General features: G+C 34.2%; 1 protein-coding gene across 3 annotated transcripts in view; it reads right to left on the bottom strand.

The window, feature by feature from the left end:
* Positions 1 to 1,286: 1,286 nt before the first annotated feature.
* LOC142345554 (uncharacterized) overlaps positions 1,287 to 12,159 on the bottom strand; it is a 72,472-nt gene continuing 61,599 nt past the window's right edge. The window contains exons 3-5 of one of the 3 annotated variants that reach the window (XM_075397643.1): positions 3,533 to 3,642; positions 2,029 to 2,548; positions 1,287 to 1,362 (exon numbers count right to left, since the gene is read on the bottom strand). In XM_075397643.1, coding sequence (XP_075253758.1) covers positions 1,319 to 1,362; positions 2,029 to 2,548; positions 3,533 to 3,642 — 674 coding nt within the window. In that variant the 3' untranslated portion in view covers positions 1,287 to 1,318. Of the gene's footprint in view, positions 1,363 to 1,905; positions 2,549 to 3,532; positions 3,643 to 12,159 lie in introns of those variants that run through there. The other 2 variants (XM_075397642.1, XR_012759343.1) reach the window with 2 other exon arrangements.

Consider the following 12,159-nt stretch of genomic DNA (forward strand, 5'->3'; position numbering starts at 1 on the left):
TCAATAATAGATCAATGGCAAACACGTTAATACGTAAAAATTGAATAATTTGACTACTTGCGCGAAAATGAACTCTAGTAGATGTTCCTAGAAGACTCGAAAACGACGGCAAAACTATTCATAACTCATAAAAAAAACGGTCAGCAACCTTTGCCATATCTTAAAAGAATTTGAATTCTTAGTTTACAATAAAAGATCATCAAAAAACAGAAAGTTAAAACCAGTTTGTCCTGATGGCCAGACAAAGGCAAAACTTTTGCTGTGTACTCTCTTTAAACCTCAACTTGGCATAAAATAATTGAGGGAGATTTCTCTTTTGTAGGGCTTCTATGTATTCCTTGGTGATGCTACAGCAGCAACAGCACTTACTCAAATTTTGATTTCAGAAAGGTGTTTTTGTGAACTGTAACGACATTAAGAAGATTCTATCTGGATCTTGCTAATCATACAACTGTGATGGATGGTACTTATTTTGATATGAGAATCAAATTTTGTTGCCAATCATAAATTAGTCATCTTTGGTCTTGGATATAAGGGAACCTGCCATTATAATTTTGATCCTAATTTTAAACAAATTTTGTTGTTTCGTAAGTTGAACTGTTTGAAACTGTTTGATCTATTTATCTCTTCTTGTGATTGCAATTTTTGTTTCAGCTTGACAATTGATCCTTTAAAATTGACTTTTTTTCTCTATTTTTGGTTGCAATTTTCTTTTTTAGCTCGATTTCAACTTTTTCCTTCTGTTTCTGCTAGAAACGTCCGGTCCAGCTCAACTTGTCTAAGCACACTTTTACATGTTTGTCGCTGATCAGTGGCAAAATTTTAATTATTGTCAAAATTTTAAAAGTGAGAAGCATCACACTAAATAAAGTTCAGGTAAATTTACCTGAAAAAATACCTTAACTTACCTGAAACGTTCAGGTAGTTTTGCCTTACCTGAACTTACCTTAACTTACCTCAACTTTACCTGAAAATTACCTGAAAATTTAAGGGGGCACCACCTGAACTTTTACCTGAACATACCTTAAATTTACCTGAAAAACACACCTGAACAGTTAAGGTAAAATTACCTAAACTTACCTGAAAAACGCGCAAAAATCACCTTAAATTTTAAGGTAAAAATATCTGAATAAATACCTGAAATTTACCTTAAAAATACCTTAAATTTTACCTGAACTTTCAAGGTAAATTATATTATTTAAGGTAAATTTACCTTAAAAATTAGGGTAAAAATTTAAGGTGTTTTTAAGGTAAGTTAAGGTATGTTCAGGTTAAAGTTGACACGACCCGCCTTTCCGTTTCGTTGCGAGCTACTAGCTCAACGCCTCCGTTCTGCCCGTCTCGTTTCATAAACAGAGGAGCCTGAAAAATAAAAATACCAATTTTTGCAAAATTGTTGCGTTACTGCCTTTTTGAATTTTTTTGAGCACTCACTGAAAGTATTTTTGGTTTTTGATGTAGTGTAGGTCGACAAATATTAGCTCAAATTGCTTCATATAAGGATCATTGTAAAGCTTTTGTAATATACTTCAACATTTTGTTTGATAATTTTACTAAAATTAAACAATTATGTACTGCAGAAATTTATTTAAAAAATTAAGGTAAGTTGAGGTAATTTTACCTTAACACAGTTCAGGTATTTTTTTACCTTAACTCAAGTTAAGGTAAAGTTAAGGTAATTTTTACCTTAATTTTACCTTAACAAAGGTTTACCTTAACTGCGTTAAGGTAAATTTACCTGAACTTTTTTTAGTGTGATGCCTAAGGCAGCACAATTTTCACGCTACTACTATACGAAAGTTTCTAGCATTTTCAGCCTGTGATAAAGTGGTTTGCGGGCAGAAAATTGAACCAGAAATACTATATCTAGATATTTTTCTATCTTAAAACCGAGGGTTAACCAAGTTCTTTATTACCTATAGATTCCGGGATTCAGTATCTTTGAACAAGTCGCAGTGAAAATAATAAACAAAACAAACCCTTTCCTCAGAATTTTCTTTTTGTGGGAATCATTTCTTTCATACATACCTAATTTACGTAGAAACAAGTGCAGAAGTGTCAGTCCGTCTTTAGTCAGACTGATTTCATATTGTAGAAGGTTGTATCTCCTCAGCACATCCAAACACAACCGAAGTGTTTCATAATCTTCTCCTCTCCTCAGTAGAGTGAAGAGTATGTCTCCTCCCCACTGTTGGTACTTCTCAATTCTCCTCTCTTCACTCTCTCCATTTTCAAAGCCAAGATATTCCATAAAGAACCAATCACATCTGACACTATCGGAGAACAATTTGTGGAATAGGTCTAATTTGCATAGACTATATTCGAAAAAATTCAGGTCTTTAAACTTGTTTGTGAGGGTAGACGATTCCACCTCACTGCAACAAAGTAGAATATCCAATTTCTCTCCTCTGCGCCAATTGTAATAACTCCTCTGCTTCTCAACTACTATATCAAATAGAGTCGCTTGTGGGTATCTTCTGTTTATTTCCTGAGACAGCACATTGCGTTTACGAAGTAGTTGAATACACTTTTTTGTTGTGCCAGCATCCTGGTAGAGATCTGGACTGAGCAATCAACTAGATAAGTTCGTGTAGTACCAATCAACTTTTTGTATATTCTAAGTCGTCGTGCGCGATATCCTGGTTTTATACAACAAGGGGGATGACACGCATGGTCATTAAAAGCTGTCTGAATCAGAGTTATGGGGAATTTATCCAATTTGATTTTTTTTCAAGAAAATTTATTCGGAACACAGACAAGTTAAACGTTAACAAGTTGTCTTCGAATATAGTATTAAGTCCGTAACTATTTACAGACTTTGGTTTGATTTCGTTTGCGCTAACTTGGGTTCCGAATCTGATCATATTTAAAGAATATATATTATAACAGTGACAATCTGAATAATTTGAATTAGGAAGTTTCCCGAGGACCAACTTTCCAGCTCAACTAAAATTACAGTAGTTCTCCAACAGTGTGTTTTAAAGTAATTTATTTTCAAGTAATTTATGTTCAAGTAATACTCGCATGTGTTTTAGAAAATTCCTAGGGGAGAGATTTTCTTTTCATTTACTATATATGTTGATGACGGATTCCAGTGTTGATGAATTTTGTTTTCCAATTTTAAGAAATGGTCGTGTTTTAATCGTTTTCCTTAGACAAAAACGATCCCAGCCCTTACGTGGTAATCGTCGTTTTGTTTGTTATTTCGTCGTTATTTTTATGTCAGAAAAAAAAACGACCAAAAAAAGCGCTCAACGCTGGGATTCGAACCATTCATCTACCGCAACAATTTCTGATGCACTGACCACTGAGCTATTAGTCACTTCTTAATAAAATGCTAAAACAATTTCATATTAGCCAGAAGCTTTACTTCGGAGTGGGAGCGATAGAGAAAAACTAGATCAAGAGCAATTAAACGACAAAAAAACGATCAAAACACGACGATTTCTTTTGAAAAAAAAAACGACGTAAGAAACGACAAAAATCATCATCGCTGTCCTCAACAAGGGTTATCAAAAGTCAAAATCTCTACACTGTATTCGTATGAGACAGCACACCAATAGAGTAAGTTGAGAGCAGAAATTGTTACATCGTCAACACACTCCACTTCCTCACACGACACTATCGTGTTTTCGGATGAGCCTAAACAAAAAGAGAGCCCAGATTGAAACCCATATTGGAACCTGATAAGGCCGACCCAGAACGAGGTGAGCTCAGATCACACAATCTTCCTCTCAAAGCTACGTTTGCACTCGTGTACTTTGTTCGCGAAAACCTCATCTAATTAGACCATCACGTTCGCCATAGTAACTACTGATCGGACTAGTTTGCGCTTAATTCGACCGCTGGATGACTAGTGAGCGCTTATATCCACCTCTGATCAAATCATATTCGTTCGCAATAAGACGTGTTCTGAGCTTACCTTTATTAGGATACTTCTGGAACTGTCTTTTGGTTGTCTCAAGAATAGTATGTACTCTTAAGGCTTACCTGACTAACTAGAATCCTATATCTCTAGTCTGTTACTCTTCTATCTGAGCTTCAGTAGACGGTGCACGGGCCCCAATGCTACGGTCTAACTTGTATCTCAATACTAAGCAAGAGCGGAGTAGAGAGAGAGAAATATATTCTATTATTATATCAGGTTCCAGGTTAGTAACTGGTACTGACTAAATTGCTTTCTCTTCTGAGAAGAGAGGGTAAATGGGAAAACACATAAAGGAAAAGGAGGAATAAATATTATTCCCTTTTTGTTCAATCAGGAAAGAGTATTTTCAGTCTTTATGAATAATGTCTTTCAAATATTAAATATTCTTTTTTGGAAGTCACAACTGACTCCATCTTTCCGGGGTTTTGAGTTTTTTGAAAGTCTTCTAGTAGAATATAGTTTATTATTTTCTCTGTAGTCTCTCTGAAGGATTTTCTTTCTTTTTGGTTGTGTTGCTTGATATCGGTTTGTCAGTAAGTCGATTCCAAGACATAGGTTGCCCAAAGAACAAGGATTGAACATCAACAAGCACAAAAGTATCTATTCCACCACCACACTTCCAGTGGGTAGAGATCCTTTCGGGTAGGCCCATTGTTGATGCTTGTAGGCGTTCCTGATGTCCGGCGCCGACTCACCTGACTTACCTGGTATGCTTGGTTTGTTTGCAATTGTTAGTTGTTAAGTGTTAAGTAAGAACCGTTTTTAGGTTTTATGAAGTGTTCTATTTTATACGCAGTATTCCTTCCGGTTGGAAAGAAAATAAAACTATTATGTTACATGTTTTTCGTTTGTTTGTTACTAAATAGATTCATGGAATTCGATGGAGAAATCGAGGGTAAGCTGTCACACAGAATGACGTACTACGAAAAGTTCCTAAGTGTCATTTGATTGTTTTGGCCATGTTGAGTCTGGTTTAAATTTTGTTACTGGAGATGAACATGTATTAGTTATTTTGATTTTTCTGTTCGAAGTCATGAGTTACTCTGATGCAATCAATTCTTACGAATTGTTTTGCCATACTTCTTCCATTCCAATTTGTTAGTTGTTACTGATGACACTGTTTCCGTGTCTGTAAATTTGTTAATGTTGCTGGTCTCTTGTTCTATATATTTTGTTAATTTGGTGCTGGTCTCTTATGAATTTTGTAAAGGTGTACAGATTTCGCTTATAGCCTTTTATAATGGGTATGCACAAAAATGGCAATCGACTATTTCCCCTTAACTCTTATTTCTTCAACTTCATTAATTAAGTTGACGTCTCTGTCTGCGCGCTTCTCTTAAACATTCCAAATAATCCAAAGACTTTCCTAGTATTTGGAGTACTAGTATGTTAGTTGTTACAGGAGAGAGATTATTATGTTAGGTGTTACTATGATTTGGGTTCATTTGCATGTATTTCATATATTCAGTTTTATGTTTTGTATGTGTATGTATTTACAAGTGAAAATTTCGAAGTCAAAAATAATTTCATCGTTTCTATGTTATAATTTGTTATCTACTAGTAGTTGTTATAAGAAGAATTTAATGTGTTGTTATCCATTTTGTTTTTAAGGCTTACTTTCGTGTAAATGATACGTATTTTGTTTTAAATGTTCGAGATTTCTAGGTTTGTTTTTGTTGAAGTATCATGCTAATGATTCATGTTATTGCTTAGTATTGTTCATACATGTGATTAACATGTCTATTTTATGACTCATTGTGTTAGTTTCCTATCACTATGTTATCACTATGTTCTAAACTGTACACACTATACAGTGTGCTGATTGTTCTGTTTATTTATCATATTGAAAAATTCGCTTTATTTACAAAATTGCATATTGTTTTGCATATAACTAACTATGGAGAAATCTTTGCATATTTACATATACAATTTTAGAAATTGGGTTAGGTTTATAGAAGTTGTATAAAAACTATTTTTTGGTTTATATATTTTTATTCGAAAGAAATTATTGTAAAGAGAAGGGAAATACAGTATCAAAATGTTTGTTAAAGAGGGTAATTGTTAAGAACAATTTACAAAGTACAAATATGATGCTTATTCATATAATTTAAAGGTTAGAGTACTGAAAGGGTAGAGTACTGGATCGAAATGTTATCCAAATATCTATATCGAAAGTATCTATAAAGAATAGAAAGAATTAATTATGCAAAGATTTTAGATACATGGTTAGTTTGTAGCTGGTTATTGTTACTGTTTACTGCCAATTTACTGTTATATGGAGAAGTTGACATTGTTACGTGTTACTCGATGAAGTATTATATTTTTTCTGTTGGTTTGGGATGGTTCGTTCGTTTGCGATAGTGATTATACTCTTTCACGAAATGTTCGTCTTTCGATAGATACTACCCAAGTAAGTTTGTGATTTCGTTAATAGGAATTTCTGTAATCGAGGCCTTTATTGAGTTACAAATGTCCTGTTCCAGTTCAGGAACTTTTCTCTCATTGTTGGAGTGAATTCTGTTTGTTACTGCCCTGTTTGTAACACTGCCTTCGAGGTGGTACACATGGTACTCTTCGCAAGGCTCGAGTGCCTCAAGTGGTACTATGAGAGGCCGTTCGGGTTCGTTTTTGGGTTGGAACACGTAATAATTTTTGATAGGATCGAAATTCCTGAGTGTTCCTATAGTATATTCCCACTTTAGTCTATATCCATAGTTCAGGAAATATGGTGAAGTTAATTGGTCGTTGATGTGGACGAAGCTTTTTGAAGTAGTGTGCTTCTTGTCTCTTAAGAATGTGTAGTAAATTAGATTGTGTATCAATTTTGTTTCGTGTACCCTATAGTTATTGTTCTGTACATCCTTTGGCGTAGGGTGTAGAAAATTGAAACTGAGTTGGAATATTTGATGCTGCTGTTCAAATACACTATAGGCTGATAAATCCTGAGAGGCTTTTGCCACTAAGAGATCGAAATTGCAGGTTATCGGGAGTTTAAACTCATAGTCATAATCATATAAAAATCTTTCTGTTAGACTATAAAATTGTTTTAATTTTGGATAGAGAGCTTGATGGAGCTTGTCTCTACCCATGTTCTTAGTACTTCTTTTTACTGTATTCGTATTCTCCGATGGCAAGGGTGGGAAAAACTCTGACACACGATCATTGAGTGTGTGGAGTGGTGCCATAAAGAAGTTATAAGCTCTTGAGTCAAAAGGCATATCTGCCCAGTTTCTATAAGAGAGTAGTGGATTGTAGTTACTACTGTGGGGGCTGTTAAGGGTTTTCGGATCTTTGTCCTGAAACCAAATAGTTTCCATGACTGTTTCTTTCGGTGATTGTTCGTTAGTCGATTGATGGAAAAATGATGTCCTATTGTTCGATCTAGGTGTTACGGCGTATGGAAATCGCAAGTTATTTGTATTAGTATTTGTTGTTCTGGTAAATAAACGTTGACTAACGTTACTCTGTGTGCGTGTTTGTTCAAATGGGTGTTTATCTGTTGGTGGAGGTGGTCGTACTGGTGGTGGGTAATTTGGTAAGGGTGGTGACATATAGTTATCTATATTTGTACGATTATTGATCTGTTTAGGTCTAGTATTTTGATAGCTATGTACCGCTGTACTTGTTCCTTGTTCAGTAGTATTACTATTACTAGTATGATTGTTACTAATATTGAACGACTGAAGGTTTCGCCTGCTATCTAATTTGTTCTTTATTTTACGTGCGATGTCCTGTGGTGTCTGTATTGGCTCTGGAGCGTTGTCCAGTTCCACTCGGAATGTTGTGATGGTTTCATCGTTTGTTACCATTTGATCCTCTGTTTGCGTGCCACAGTCGGACGCGCAGTCACGAATTGTTCCGGGGCTGGATCTGCCCGAGCCAGAACTTAATTCGCCTTCTTCTACTTCATATGAAAATGGGGAATCCGCTTTGTACGGAGAGTCGTATTCCATGCCAGTTGCCATTTGCTAAAACTTATAAATGGTTATTTTTTGAAATAATGATTATTGTTATAAATGTTGTTACAGATCTAATACGATTTTGTTGTTTTACCTCAATCAGTTAGTGAGTATATTTGACGCAATTGTCTTATTTTTATTTTGTTTTTGTATCAAATAAAGTATAGTTGGATTATTCTTTTTAAAGTATTGTATAAACAATGTATGTGATTATGTTCATACGATTTGAACAGATGGATAAAACAGACTGAAGTGTATGATTATCTCATACATTGAATAAATGTTAGTAGTATTAATGAGACATATCGTAGTTCTAGGGTGGGGGGTTTAATAGGATCAGTATAGTGTTAGTTGTTCCTTACTACAATTACTGAATACCAAAGTTCGTATGTATCAGCCGAATGAGTGTCAAAGTATGTGACCTCGTTAGTGTGTGGCTGATCATTTTTTAGTATATCTAGGCTATGACTACGGTTATGTAGTTTGTTAGCCGTTAGTTTTAGTTGATCAAATTCTATTGGTTGAGGGTTTTGTATATCTAAAAGTTTTGATGTTGGTATTAGTTGTTGTTGATTATAGGATCTGTTAGAAGGTTGTGGAATTTCAAACGGTGTTGTTTGTATTATAGGTCCTTCGTATGGGTAAGTGTTAATCGATGTGTTTGGTTGATCTATATTCGGTGCGCTTGGGATAGGTAAAGGTAGTGATGTATTGTTCCCTAAGCATTGATATGCGGGTGGTGGTGTTATCAGTTGTGGTGGAATCGGTGGAAGAGGTAGATTTTTACTTACTTTTATTGTTTCTAATGGTTCTATTTTGAATTGTTCTAATTTATATTTCCTTTCAGGTAAAGGTGGTTTTTGTTTTCTCTTTGGTGACTCTAATGTGCGGATTTGTATTCCGTTTTCTGTTCTGCGTATTGTAGTATTATAGTGTTTATAATTTGTATCAACGTAAATCTCGTTTAATTTTTCTTTCTAAGTTATTGTTGGAATTTCAGCCGAATGTCTTCTAAAATTATGTTTTTTGATTTGTTGTCGATTATGTGTATTCCCATAATGTGAATTGTTATCATCGCTGCTATTATCAATGTCTTCTTCTTGTATTTGTGCTACTAGTTGTGTTAATGTTTGTGAGAATCTTCCAAAGATTCCGGTTAATAATATTTTTGTTATGCTTGCTTGTTTCCCAATAGCTTTGTGTATAGCAAAGGCGTTGTAGAATTTAATGATGTGATTTGTTATAAATAATATCATGCTAATCATAGCGTAAATGATAGCCATTTTTTCTAAAATCTAGCATGGCCAACCAAAGATAGATAGAATTTGGTCTTTTAACCAAGCTGCGTCAACGATTTCTTTCCAGTTTACACTTGGTTGATCGATTTGGAAGTTATATCCATTTATGTTCAAATCTTTTAACCATCTTAGTGATTGTTCATAATTTTTGTATGTTTGTAATAGTCCTAATTGTTCGAGTTCTAAAAGTTTTTGTGCGTTAGCAGACTGTGCTTCTTGTAGTGGTTTTTCACGATCTCTCATGTACTCATGGAGTAAATCTCTTTTGCGTTCTTGTACAAGTTCTTTACTGTATATTCCGCTTTCAATTAAGCTTGCTTTACTAAACATCTTATCGAGTACTATTTCTTCTGGTGATATAGTGTTTAGTATTGTTTCAACTTTAACTGGGTACGGTGTTAGTCTGTATCTTGCTGCTCCTTCAGTATCTATAGATATTAGTTGATCAAAATTACTATGTGAACATGGGACTGTTTTTGCCCAAAGATATGTTTGTCTTGTTAATAGATGAACATATTGTACTCTGTTCTCATACAATATTGGTATTTTGTCGTAACATTCACGTGTTTGTGGTAAATATAGTGGCGATGATTTTTTCGCACATTTATACATTTTCATTACATTAACACCTTCTTATTTTACAAAGATTGATCTGTCTCCTGTAAGGATGTATCCTAGGAGTGGTGTGTTCTTTTGTACTTGTGTTAGTGTTAATTGTCTAATATTTCGAGTTTGTTCGCAAATTTGTGAGTAGAATTCGATTGCTTGTAGACTAATGCGTGAATATATGTTACTCATATAGAGGTCCATTTTCATTTGTAGATAAGTGTTTTCGTTTACAAAACCATAGTAATAGTTCTGATTATCTTTATCTTCGTAGCGTGTGTATTGAGACATGATCTGTTTTGGTTTTATCTTTATAAATTTTTCATTTTCAAATTTGTCTTCTTTTCTTGTTACTTTTAGTCCTGTATGCATATCAAAACCATATTCGTATATTATATAGATATCATCGTATTCTGTTTTGTGTAATGGTTGCGGTGATTCGCATTCACGTTCAACTAGTGGATAGACTTCAAACCTTGTTGCTATTGAAGCTGTATTGTTAAATTTTACTTTTTGTTTTACATCTGGTTTTTGTACTGTTGACCATTCTGCACTTGTTTCTATCCAATATCGTTCTTGATATTTAAGCATGTATGCATCAAATCGAATGAGTTCGAACAGTTGACAATGTGTTTGGGGTTCCCAAACGATTGTTGCTTTTGTAAATGGTGTTGGTAGGCATTCTCCTTTGTGGAGATCACAAGGTAATTTTGTTTCCATATATGATATTTCTTGTGTATCTAGGTTTAATATTAATGAGACTTCTTTTATCTCTAATGTCCAATTGAGAATATCTATTCTGTTTTGTGTTCTTACTCCTGTTAAACAGTTTGATTGTGCGTTTATAATTTTATTTGGTATCCACATAGGATTTGTATAATTGTATACTATTCTTCCGTATGATGGTACCATCGGGGTTTCTGAATTGAGTTCTATTCGTCCTTGTGCGTCTTCAATTCGTTTTTGAAGTGATGGATTTGATAGGTAATTGAATGATATATTGTATCTTGTGTTTTTGAGAAAAACAATTCTAGCGAGTTCGTTACGAACTTCGTCTGGGTCTAATATTTTTGTTCTTCGTGCATCAGAAACATAATAACTAGGTCTGTTTGCTCTAATGTAATGTGTGTGTTGTGAACACCATTCTACTTTTTCCTTAATTGTTCCTGTAACAGCGTATGCTTTGATTTCTACTGCTTGTGCTTTTGATAAAAAATGAACTTCTGTCTTTGTCATTTCTAAATCTAATGGTTTAAATTTACATGTGCTAATTTTGTTCAGTTCGTAGTATTTGACGTTTGTTATTTCCTCTGCGTCGCAATCATAGTGTTCAATAAAAATATCTTGGGGTCCAATTGCTGAACCATTGATGGTTTGTCCTGTTAGTTCTACGTAATCGTTTTTTGTTCGACGTTTTTGTCTTTTATTGTTCAATTGAAACTTTTCTAAGATACTATCTGTTAATTGTTCCCTATAGAAATTCCAATTTCTAGTCCATTTATCGATAGCTATGTCCCACATTTCTTCATAATCTGTACTATTTTTAAAGTCTTCCAGTTCTGGAACATTGTAGCTTAATGGTAACTTGTAGATTTCTGTTTTGAATTTTGTTTTATTATTGAATACATTATCCATTAGTTTGTTGAAATTTTTGTGTTCTGTTATGTTCAATGTATCAGTTTTCGTTTTATTCTTCCTCTGAATATGTTTTTCCATTCGTTCGTATATGCGTTCTTTAATTTGTTCTCTGATTCTTTGTTTTAATCTATATTGTGATTGTATCTGTGTCTCTACTTTCATATAGATAAAGAATGTTATTAATAATAATATTAATATTATTGATTTTAATTGAAACGACATGTGTATGTTAAGCCTGTGTGAGGGTTGTAAAATGTCGCAAATCCTAAAATTTGTTTAGTATACCTATCGAATTTATAGACAAAATCGATAGAGATAAATGGTGCTGGTGTTGTCGTTGCTACTATTGACGGTGTTGTTGCGTGAAATGGATGGTTGAATATGGTATCGTATTTAATGGTTGTGCTAATTTTGAGTTCAAGAGACGGTGTCGATAGAACGTTAGGTGCTGTATTTCGTTGTCTTGTTGTTAGGTTCAATGTATTTTCTAGCCTTGCTCGTGACCAATTAGTTAATGTATCTCCAAGATTAGTGGGTCCGTATAATGGTGGGGGTGAATTCCAGGTTTTATAATCTAGTGTAATTAGATATGTGTGTTCATTAATTCTACTTAAAGTTGGTGGATTCGGGTTTAATACAGGTGTCGCTCGTGTTCTTCCTGGATGTGTCGAGGCTAATCTTATTTCAGGTATAAACGATGCTGGTGAGAGCGGTGTGTTTCGTGGTGGTT

Source organism: Convolutriloba macropyga, chromosome 9, assembly GCF_964194025.1.
Source record: "Convolutriloba macropyga chromosome 9, txConMacr16.3, whole genome shotgun sequence".
In the NCBI taxonomy this organism is placed as follows: Eukaryota; Metazoa; Xenacoelomorpha; order Acoela; family Convolutidae; genus Convolutriloba; species Convolutriloba macropyga.